This window comes from Esox lucius, chromosome 21, assembly GCF_011004845.1.
Source record: "Esox lucius isolate fEsoLuc1 chromosome 21, fEsoLuc1.pri, whole genome shotgun sequence".
Lineage (NCBI taxonomy): Eukaryota > Metazoa > Chordata > Actinopteri > Esociformes > Esocidae > Esox > Esox lucius.
The window spans coordinates 11,799,381-11,811,664 of NC_047589.1; the positions used below are offsets into that span (position 1 = coordinate 11,799,381).

The window sequence follows — 12,284 nt, forward strand, 5'->3', positions numbered from 1 at the left end:
GTGATGATTTATTTGTAAAACATATTTTAAACAAAAACCTGAGGTGCGGAAACCTACGTTTCCATACGTGAAGTAAAACGTATTTCCCTCCATGACTGTGTGTTGGCTAGTGGGAACAGCTGTTTGGCTGTCAGATTGCGATGCGCTACAGGTGTTTTCAATGCGCTGCAGGTGTTTTCGATACGCTGCAGGTGTTTTCGATTAATAAACATTGCCATCATGGTGGGTGGTAACATCTAAATACAACCCTGAAGCTAAACATAGGCGTAAAATAATATTCATGTTATATCGCATGGGGAAAAAGAGGCTGCATCTTCCCTTAGAAATCCACTTTCTGATTTGTGACTGAAAGGTCAAACATATCAAACTTTAATCGGTGGCCTTGTTACCACTACAACATCAGGGCTGGAAAGCTTTTGCCATCATTTTTTATGTCACATTTTACAAGAGTTATTTGCGATTAAATAGACCTAGTCAGAGTCCAGATTTCAGTTACTATTAAAACCCTGTGAACCTAGAAGTGCGTGTATATCTAGGCCAGCCTTAGTTTCACAAGCTGTGTATTGCAGTGGTGTGTAGTTTTTGCGGTTTAGAAAAGATGTGATATGGCTGTGGTCTAATCCCAGCCATGTCCTGTCCGGAACAGTTCCAGGTAAACTAGGCCAAATTCCCATTAACTGCTGTCTAGACATGGCTTCAGACATGTAATGAAAAATTACAAACCTAACCTAGTATAAGCATGTTTGAAGAAAATATTTGTCGTATTTTTGGTTAAACCTGATTTTTTCCTCCCCCATGTTCATTAGTTTCTTATATTCCCTCTTTTGGTCTCACTTATGCATCAACGCATTCTTAGTTAGATCCAAACAGTGTGGTAAGATCACAAGACTATTGATTAGGCTAATCCGTAGGTGCCTAGCTGACGAAATGGATCAGCGTGGTATTAGGCTGAAACATACAAAAAAAAGAACGTATACACCATGTCGTCCCAATGTCTGCTTTTAAGTGTCTTTGTGTGGTCGACCTTGGGCTGGTCTCATCGTCTGTCTGTTGGTTTGTTGTTCTTTCAGAAGCCTAGCTCGGTGCGTATTGACCAGCTGGACAGAGAGCAGTTCAACCCTGAGGTCATCACCTTCCCCATCATCGTTCACTTCGGAATCCGGCCAGCCCAGCTCAGCTATGCCGGGGACCCCCAGTAAGGTCTCCCCTGTACCCCTCAAACATAACCCAGGGCGTATAGCTGTAGCCTCTCCTCCAATCCATAACAGCATTGTAGTCCTCCCACAGACACACCCTCTTTCCTCTCTTCTTTCTCACCCATCACCCACACTCCGGAGGAGGTGCAGTGGGAAAGCATAAAGCGTATTAAACGACGCTCCTTTGTTGTCTCAGAGGGACTCGTCGAAAACCCAGAATAACAACTAAAGCAGCGTGCCAGTCGAAAATATTCTCCTCGCTCTCGGGTCTGTTGATACGTGTTCCGTCAGATACTTTAATGAGATTAGGGCCCGTCCCAATTGACTCCCCGTTCCGTCCACGCTTCACTACTGGGGCCTCGGCCCAAAATAGGGCACTGTCAACGGAAGGATCACGCTCCTTGGGACGCAGGCTTCAATGCTAATGATGGAAATGATGAGGAGGGGTTGGTTATATTGGTAAACAGGAGGTCTCATTAGTACAAATCCCCATCGTTAGTGTGTTTATGCTCCGACCTTTGTCCTGTGAGTAATGCTGTTTTTCTACTGTCGGAACGCGAGGGTTGCCTGTCGGTCTGCGTCTGTCTCTCTGCTACTTCCCTTTCTGCGGTCACGTGCTCACACACACACACAAGGGTGCGTGCACGCAACCCTACCCGTGGCTCGGTCAATGTGTTCAATGGGGCTGTGTCAAACCTCTCAGAGGCGTGGACAACAGATGTATCATTAACAGGAGTCCGCAGATGTGGAAACGAAGGCAGCGCGAAGGCACCGGTACAATCCAATCACTTTCTGACACTGGCAGAGTTGGTCCTAATTGCATTGATGGAAACGCCACTGAGAGCGAGGTTGTTGTGTGGGGGGCGGGGGGGTCAGGATGGGGACATGACCACCGCTGCAAACATTAAGCCTCCTCTTCCAGTTCCCAGGCTTTGGAAATTCACGCCCAGGGTTGGAACTCTGGCTGTGTGCGATCCAACGGGCTGTTATTATAATAAAGTGTCTTTCAGTGACCATTTCAACAGCATGAAATAGCGTTTTTATCGCGTTGCAGCCGGTTTGAAATCCTGCGTCCCCACTACGGTGCGTTGGAGCCACCTTACGCCGTCAAACAGACCCCCCGAAATTCCTCCACGTAGAGAACCAATGCGAGGAATCCTGACAAATGGGGCTAAATGTTTCTTCGAAACAAATTAACAAAATGCATTAGTCTTTTGTGTTTTCCTTTTAAGGTTTTGAAGAGAGTCCAATTGTTTGTCAGTATTATCGCAGTATTTCCTAACACGCTTCTACTAACTGGAGACTCCACGGAGCTCTGAGCTAAAATAACCTTGGTTGCAATGAGAAACCTGCTGATCCAGTTACGGCTCTGATATTAGACACCAAGATTGACAGGTGGAATGGTTGTGGCCTGCGTTCACCGAATCTCACCGCAATGAGACCCCCAAAAGAGAAAGGGGAGAGCAGGCCGTATTTCCACTGGAATTAGAATGTATTCTTCCGAACAACGCTGATTAAGCGGAACGTTTATTCGCAGCCAAATGGTGCCCACGTCTACACTACAGTCCAGTGTTCGTTTGGAAAGTGTTGTGATGGATGACTTAGAAAGTAGTATTAAAGCAAGATTTTACTGTCTTTCCTTCCTCTGCGTGCTAAGAGACCTTTCGCCACCGCATTCCTTTCCGACCAAGTTTCCTCAACGAAGCGGCCGACTGCAGGCCACAGCAGGGCTACTGGTCTAATTACCGCACGCCCGGTGAGAGAAATACTATAGAAAAGCACTTTGTTCTATAGACCTAACTAAATAAGTGATCTCCCCTTCTCCGCATAACATTTGTAATGCTGAGGTACTCTTCGCTATACCAGTCTATGGAGGGAGGAGGAAAGCGGTGGCAGAAGCAGATGGTGTTGAACAAGTGTAAAAGAGCGGCTGTAGGCAGACACGGAGCATATGTTTACGGACGACTGTGGCACACACACAAACCGACGCGGCGCACACGCTCACAGCCAGATACACGCCGTCTTGCGCCGCCCAGGGAGCACAGAGCGGACCTGGAAGGTCAGAGCGTATCGGGGGGTTCGGCCCCCCGAGCTGTAACATCGCCCCGCTCTCCTCTGACCCCGGTGTACGCGTGGCGTCAGGCCAGCGGTGAGCCGTTAATCGCGGCGGTAAAGCCGTCTCAGTCTCTTTCCACACCGCTCGCTAATGAAGTCCCCCCCATTAAAGTGCTCTAATTCTAATTCCTCTCAGCTCCTCCAGTCTTCTGCTTACCCCTGCTGCCCGCCACTCATATCATTTAATAACCTCGTCTCTAAATGAGGACAGAGCCTTAATGGAGAGAAGCAGTCAGAGGCGTAGTCACGGAGACCGAGTGACACAGGCGGTAGTCCTCAGTCTTATCATTAGTCGAGCTGCCCGGTACGCTTTTCAGCGGTCCATCATTGTCACCTTGCCCACAACGATGTCCTTTTTCGAATGGAAATGAAGATAAAACCTAATAGAATAGATTGCAGTTGGGAAGTTTGTTATAACTATGGCACTTTGGAGGAGAGTGGATGGAGGGTGAACTCGGGTCATCGATGACCAGGGAGTGCTGAAAAAAATTTACAAATGTTGGTTTACTTTCTGGGTTGGGGAGGGCACTTGCCTCTCTGTCACAGGATGGGTGCTGAAGAGCAGACAAACATGTGCATGCACACACGCACACAAAGCAGACTAATGGCCTTACGCCTTGAGCCAACTGTTAAATTATGTTGTTTAATAATGGTGGGCACTGTTGAAATATTGATGTGTTGTTCTGAGTGAATCGGCTTGACATCGCTTCTTTCCTCGTCTGCTCTTTCTTTCCTTCATCCTTTACTATTATCAATTTATTAAAACATTTAAAAATACATTCTTCTCTTTCGATCTATCTCTTTTCTTCTTTTTCCTGCTGTCTTCCTCTCTCTCCCAGGTATCAGAAGCTGTGGAAAAGCTATGTGAAACAACGCCACCTGCTGGCCAACAGCCCCAAGGTCAAACAGATAGACAAGCAGAAGTTAACACAGAGGGAGGTGGGTAATACACACACACATTACATCTCACTGCGCATCTGGCCTCATTATAATTAAGTTCGACACATGCCAGCTTCATGCAATTGTAATTTCAGGCAAGCGTAGCGCTGAAACATGTTCTAGTGTAATTACTAGAACCATCTCACTGCAGATTGCAGCAGTGTTTTGCAGAGCTTTACGGTCCAGATCTCTTGAGGCCCCATTCACTTGTTGTCCCAAATGGCCCCCTAGTCCCTAAGTAGTGCACCAGTAATGCACGGCCTCCGTTTTGTTTCCCTCTTTCAGTTCTACCTCCCTTCCCAATTTTGCATAGTCCAATTTGTTGTCATGGCCCCATCTCATCGCAGCAAGTCTCTGCAGATTAGAGACTTCATCTGAAGCGCTTCTGCTTCTTTTTACTCAGCGTTTTCAGCTAGGAAGTACTCTCCAGCAGCTACGCATCCGAAGGAGAACGCGTTCAGCATTCTGTCCGACAACCAGTATTAAGTAGGGCTGGGTATCGATTCACAAAGTCCCTGTCTGATTTTGATTTCATTTGGATGTAGTGATAATTAAAATAGCAAAATTGCTTTTAATCTCTGGGAATGAAGCCTATGAACTGTACAGGGAGCCCTCTAGCTTATATAACATGGTAGATCACTAAAGATGAATGTTAGACATGGACGACCAGATCCAAGTCATCATATTGAATTGATTTTTATTTAACAGACATAAATAACCTAAATAATTAGCTTTTTTTTGGCAAAATATCCATAATAAAAAAATACGTCACTTATAAACTACCGTTAAATTGTGGCAAACTAGCTAAGGCTCTGACTTGTCTATCAAAGTAGTGCAAGTCGTTCCAGAAAAGTGCAAATATTGCGTATGAACTGGGTTAGTGATACCTTAGAACTCCGCTGCCGGCCGTTCTAATTAACGAAATGTACATTTGACTGAATGAAACAGTTGAACGAAGGCTAAAAAGCCCTTGTTACTCGAGTCAGTGGAAAGTCATTCAAAAAGAACAAATTGTTCCAGGAGCTGCATGTCACTGGTGACCGCGGAACTGGCGAGATCGTTAGCTGCTGCTTGGAGAGGCGTTCTAGGATCTCCTGCACAGTATTCCACCGGGTCACCACGTCTGTCAGCAGCCTGTGTAAAGGCTGTTCCGGGGTCTTCTGCTTGTCTTTGAGCACATGGCTGTCCGTGGTGCCGTGGTGAAGAAAGGTTGCAATGCGCCTCACCCGACCAATCAAGCATGTGCGCGAAAAACTCCATTGATGCCACAACACGTATCATATCAGCTGCATTGTCCTTTACGTTGGCTGGTTCTTTCTCTAACCTCCCACTCATTTAATACCTCAAATATATGAAATGGATTCCTGGATTTTAAGAGCCCCACTCCATTTAACCAGAACTACGTAGGCCCTAGTTGATTGTAGGGCCCTGTGTATGGAATAGGGTGCCCTTTAGGCCGCAGGTTCTTGTCTCCTTTATGTCTCCAGCTGATTTAGTTTCTTCTGTAATCTTTTAACCATATACACCGGTCGGCCATAGCATTGTGACCTCTGTCAGGTGAAGTGAATAACACTGATAATCTCGTTATCATGGCACCTGTCAGTGGGTGGGATATATTAGGCAGCAAGTAAACATTCTGTCCTCAAAGTTGAAGTGTTAGAAGCAGGAAAAATGGGCAAGCGTAAGGATCTGAGCGATTTTGACAAGGGACAAATTGTGATGGCTTAGACGCCTGGGTCAGAGCATCTCCGGAACTGCAGCCCTCGTGGGGTGTTCCCGGTCTGCAGTGGTCAGTACCTATCAAAAGTGGTCCAAGGAAGGAAAAGCGGTGAACCAGCGACAGGGTCATGGGCGTCCACTTATTGATGCCCCCATGGGGAGCGAAGGCTGGCCTGTGTGGTCCGAGCAAACAGACAAGTTATTGGAGGCCCCACCTCGCAACTTACAGGACTTAAAGGTTCTGCTGCTAACGTCTTGGTGCCAGATACCACAGCCCACCTTGAGAGGTCTAGTGGAGTCCATGCCCCGATGTGTCAAGGCTGTTTTGGCGGCAAAAGGGGGACCTACTGTAGACAATATTAGGCAGGTGGTCATAATGTTATGGCTGATCGGTCTATATTTGTTTTCTGGTTGTTGTCTGTATTTGCTGGTTTTGAGACTGCTGTAGATCCATTGAAGAGAAGGAGTGGATATGTTTTATTAAGGTTTATGTGTGTGTGTGTGTTTGCTTGCCTGTGTTTGCATGTGCCGGCCTGCCCTGAGCTCACAGTCAATTAGCCTGTTTCCCAGGTAGCACTGGCTAGGGGCTCCTGCATCGCCGCTAACGGTTACTGACATTCCAACTGTCAAACCTAGAGAGCAATTAGTTCACTGTGCTCGCTTGTGCACACACACACACACACACACACCCTGCCACCACATCTCCAAGGGCCAGCTATGTCAGCGAGTCTTCACCCAGCCATGACCGTTCAGCTACACTATTATCCTGTACTCCCAGGGAACGTCATTAGGAGCGTCTGGGTCCAACGTGTGTGTGCGTGTGTACATGCGTGCGTTCATCTCTTGTTTTGTGCTGAACTGAGTGTAAAATGAACACAGGCTCTAGACCAGAGCCCTTAATTTAGAAAGCTTTTCATCCCATCAGAGAACAAAGGAGTTGCTGGTGTTCTGCTACTGGTGCAGCATGTATGGTCCTTAATGGCTCCATCCCAAATGGAGCCCTGTGGCCTACCTAGTGCACTACTTTCCACCAGAGGCCCCAGCCCCAATCAAGCATACTATTTTATATACAGTGGGAGAACAAGTATTTGATACACTGCCGATTTTGCAGGTTTTCCCACTTACAAAGCTTGAGTTGTTTGAGTTGTTGTTTTTGCCCTCAACCTGTGCATGACATCCCTTAATGATGAAGTGAAAACACTTTTTTTTAAATGTGGGCCAATTTATTAAAAATAGAAACTGAAATATTTATTATGCATACATATTCATACTCTTTATTTTGTACTTTGTAGAGGGGCCTTTGCTAGCGGTTCCAGTTAAGTCTTCTTGGGTATGCCTCTACCAGCTTTGTAGGTTCCCTCAAGCTGTCAGGTTTGCTTTTTACTCAGGATGGGCTTTCGTCTAGCCACTCTGCCATAACGACTTGATTGATGGAGTTCTGCCGAGATCGTTGTAATTTTGACAGGTTCTCCTGCACACTTTAGCTCTGTTAGTGGTCGTTGGGTTCTTAGCCCTGTTGTTTAGTTAGACCAGATGGCCAGCTCTTGGAATCGTCTTAGTGGTTCCAAACTGTTTAATTTTTCAATGATGGAGTCGTCTCAGCTCTTGGGAACTTGTTTCTTTAGCATTTTTATAACCTTCCACATATCTATGCCTTGACACAATTCTGTCTTGGAGGTCTACTGAGATTTCCTTGGACTACATGGTATGGTCTTTGCTCTGACATACTGTGTGAAGTGTTGGAACTTGTATAAAAAGGAGAAACGTGTGCCTTTTTTAATCATGTTCAATCAGTTGAATTCGCCACAGGTGAACTGCAAGTTCTAGAGACCTCTCAAGGATAATAATAGGACACAGGATGCATTTGAGCTCATTTTGTATTGTCATGACAAAGGGTCTGAATAAGTGAGGTTTTTCATTTTCAATAAATTGGCACACATTTTCAAAAGAAGCATGCTTTCACTTTGTGTAGTTAGATGGCAGAAATGTATCACAGAAGTGAGTACACCCCTCACATTTTTGTAAATATTTGATTATATCTTTTCATGTGACAACACTAAAGAAATTACACTTTGCTACAATGTAAAGTAGTGAGTGTGTAGCTGGTATAACAGTGTACATTTGCTATCCCCTCAAAATAACTCAATACACAGCCATTAATGTCTAAACCGCTGGCAACAAAAGTGAGTACACCCCTAAGTGAAAATGTCCAAATTAGGCCCAATTACCAATTTTCCCTCCCTGGTGTCATCAATCAAATTTATCAATCAAATGTATTTATAATGCCCTTTTTACAACAGCAGTTGTCACAAAGTGCTTTACAGAGACACCCGGCCTTAAACCCCAAGGAGCAAACAACACTAGTGTTGAATTTCAGTGGCTAGGAAAAGCTCCCTAAGAAGGTCGAATTTTAGGAAGAAACCTAGAGAGGACCCAGGCTGTGCCGGGTGAGATATTAAGAGTCCAATTGTAATAATAAAAAAATGTCTCTGGGCTAAATCCAGAGTCTATTTGATTTTAGACTAGGTCAGAAGTATGACCAGGTGGACAAGGACAGGGACAGCAACGGGCCCCCCAAACCAGGTACTCCGCCGGTGTGGACCAGGACCTCATCTCCTCCTAAAATGTAAAACTGGAGGAGACTGAGAAAAGTTAGTAGTGCATTCCTCATATCCCCCAGCACAGAAATATAGCCGCGTAACACCTTGGAACTGAGACGGGGGGGTCCGGTGACACTGTGGCCCTACCCGGGGTAGGCCCCGGACAGGGCCCAACAGGCAGGAAATCAATCCACCCACATTGCCAGGCATCAACCAAAGGGACAACCACCAACCGCAACCCCCCTGAATGAGGGCCGAGTATTGCTAGCAGCGTACAGCCCAATTGCACAAGTGCGCAACAGAGAGTCAACGACAAGCCAGTGACTCTTCCCCCGAAAGGTATTGGAGGGAGGGCTTCCCAGTGGCGACGAGAGCCCACCTGGCAAGACAACAAGGGTACTACACAGCAGGACCTGGTCAATGACCTGAAGAGAGCTGTGACCACAGTCTTAAAGAAAACCATCAGTAACACACTACGCCGTCCTGTATTAAAATCCTGCAGCGCATGCAAGGTCCCCCTGCTCAAGCCAGTGCATGCTTTTTGGTCTAAACTCCACTCACCGTGTTTGGAGGACTAAGGATGAGTACATGCCCAAGAACACCATGCCAACCGTGAAGCATGGAGGTGGAAACATCATTCTTTGGGGATGCTTTTCTGCAAAGGGGACAGGACGACAGCACCGTATTGAGGGGAGGATGGATGGGGGCATGTATCGCAAGATCTTGGCCAACAACCTCCTTCCCTCAGTAAGAGCATTGACGATGGGTCGTGGCTGGGTCTTCCAGTATGACAACGACCCGAAAACACACAGCCAGGGCAACTAAGAAGTGGCTCCGTAAGAAGCATCTCAAGGTCCTGGAGTGGCCTAGCCAGTCTCCAGACCTGAACCCAATAGAAAATCTTTGGAGGGAACTGAAAGTCTGTATTGCCCAGCGACAGCCCCGAAACCTGAAGGATCTGGGGAAGGTCTGTATGGAGGAGTGGGCCAAAATCCCTTCTGCCGTGTGTGCAAACCTGGTCAAGAACTACAGGAAATGTATGATCTCTGTGATTGCAAACAAAGTTTTCTCTACCAAATATTAAGTTCTGCTTTTCTGATGTATCAAATACTTATGTCATGCAATAAAATGCAAATTAATTACTTTAAAATCCTACAATGTGATTTTCTGGATTTTTGTGTGGGAAAACCTGTATAATCGGCAGTGTATCAAATACTTGTTCTCCCCACTTTGTGTGTGTGTATATATAATTGGTATATATAGTCACCACCCCCTTTTAAATTGTTACCTTATCTTTACCGTCTGAAATGAAAAGGCATAAAATCTCTTTTTCCGGCCGATTATGAAGAAAGTCTAGGAGCCAGAAATGGCAGTAGGCCGATATCCAACTCACGCTGCCGCTTAGACCGCCGGGTCACCTCAAGACTAGACAAGTGCATTCCTGTGGTGTACGCTTGTATGGAGTGCAATTCATGGTTAAGCTCAATGGGCCCTGGTTAAAAGTAGTTGACTGTACCTGCAGGGAATAGTGTACTGTTTGGGATGTGCTCTGGGGTCGGTGGGGAGTCGAGGCTCCAGCGCACGGGTCTCTCGCTCCAGAGAGAAGCCCAGATGGTGCCTTCGTCTGCCCCTAGAGAGACGACAGCGCGTTGCACTCCAGATGGAGGATCCAGAGCCCCGGGCTGGCCGCTTTGATTCACTTCAAACACAGCTGCCTGTCAATACCCACACACATCCACACACACAAACGCCACACACTGATGCTATAATAATAACATATTATAAAAGATTAACTATAAACTTGTCCACAGATAGATGTTGTGTGTGTGTGTGTGTGTGTGTGTGTGTGTGTGTGTGTGTGTGTGTTTGCAACTGCCTTTGATGTGCTGTTCAAAGTAGGGTGGCATTCTTTATTCATGTCTTTGTGATTTTTATTTCCTATCTGCCCACTCAAAATCTTTCCTAGCCAGTTCAGACGGAATCATAGGTGATTTTGGCCCCCGTGGCAGAGATAGCGTCCGTCCTCGTTCCGACAATGACCCTTGGTACCGCCCGGGAAGCCAGATGTTCTGAAAGACACGTCCTGATTCTGAATTGTAGTCGCTCTCTTATCCCGGTCCAGACACATGTCCCCAGTGGGCCCCTATTCTTCATACTTGTCAAAAGTCATGCACCGCTGTGTGCGTCGACCGCAGGCGCCCAAGGCCCTGGTCAAAAGTAGTGCACTGTCGGTTAGGGAGTCAACCTTCTCTTCCTCGGGGGGGTGAAAACATGCTTTGGTGATGAAATTTTACTTCCTTATGTTATCAAATGAAATGTTCAAAGGCAAATATGATTGTTCATGTTCTGAATTGTTCAGTAGGGTCTTTCTCAAACATCAGTAAAATTATATGAAGAAATAAAAAGGTTGATTTTGTGACCTACTTCGTGCAATTACAAGAGCTGGGCTCTCCTGACAATGCAATGCGGGATTGGACCTGTTACATGTTTCTGTTTGTAGTTTGGTTAGTTCCACGTACTGTGCGAATCTTAAACCTTCCTGACACCAGCTTAATTAAATGTAAAAGTCTTCAAAATCAAACCGTGGTATACGTTCAGTGCTACGTGACCTTCACAGAAGTTAATATGCTTGTTTTTTTTCTTCTTAGAAGGACGGGAATTTCAAATGAATATGTCAACAGTACACTAAAATAGGACCAAAATAATGCCTCCGATAGATGTAATGCTTATTATTTCTATTTAATGATTGACACATGGGCTGGAAAAAAAAATACAGTGGATATAAAAAGTCTGCACACCCATGTTAAATTGCCATGTTTTTGTGATATAAAAGAATAAGACAAAGATAAATCATGTCAGAACTTTTTCCTCTTTTAATGTGAACAATTCAATTGAAAAACAAACTGAAATCTTTGAGGGGGAAAAATAAAAACCTTACAATAACCTGGTTGCATAAGTGTGCCCACCCACTCAACTGGGGATGTGGCTGTGTTCAGAATTAACCAATCACATTCAAACTCAAGTTAAATAGAAGTCATTACACACCTGCCATCATTTAAAGTGACGGCTTAATCACAAAGTTCAGCTGTTCTAGTAGGATTTTCCTGACGTTTTCTTAGTTGCATCTCAGAGCAAAAGCAATGGTCCGCAGAGATCTTCCAAAGCATCAGAGGGATCTCATTGTTAAAAGATGTCAGTCAGGAGAAGGGTACAAAAGAATTTGCAAAGCATTAGATATACTGTGGAACACAGTGAATCATCATCAACTGTCATCATCAAGTGGAGAAAATATGGCACAACAGAGACATTACCAAGAACTGGACGTCCCTCCAAAATTGATGAAAAGACGAGAAGAGAACTGGTCAGGGAGGCTTCCAAGAGGCCTACAGCAACATTAAAGGAACTGCAGAAATTTCTGGCAAGTGCTGGCTGTGTGCTACATGTGACAGTAGTCTCCCGAATTCTTCATATGAATTGGCTATGGGGTAGGGTGGCAAGACGGAAGCATTTTCTTACAAAGAAAAACATCCAAGCCTGGCTGAAGTTTGCAAAAACAAACATCAAGTCTCCCAATTGCGTATGGGAAAATGTGTTATGGTCTGATGAAACCAAGGTTAAAAATGTTGGCCATAATTCCAAAAGGTATGTTTGGCGCAAAAACAACACATGCCATCAGCCAAAGAACACCATACCCACAGTGAAGCATGGTGGTGAC

At 45.5% G+C, this 12,284-nt stretch overlaps 1 protein-coding gene across 4 annotated transcripts in view; it reads left to right on the forward strand.

The window, feature by feature from the left end:
- Nucleotides 1-12,284, forward strand: part of drosha (drosha ribonuclease III) — a 93,051-nt gene that overhangs the window by 10,626 nt on the left and 70,141 nt on the right. For all 4 annotated transcript variants that reach the window (XM_010905375.5, XM_010905377.4, XM_034289364.1 and 1 more), the window contains exons 14-15: nt 1,071-1,195; nt 4,151-4,250. In XM_010905375.5, coding sequence (XP_010903677.2) covers nt 1,071-1,195; nt 4,151-4,250 — 225 coding nt within the window. The remainder of the gene's footprint in view (nt 1-1,070; nt 1,196-4,150; nt 4,251-12,284) is intronic.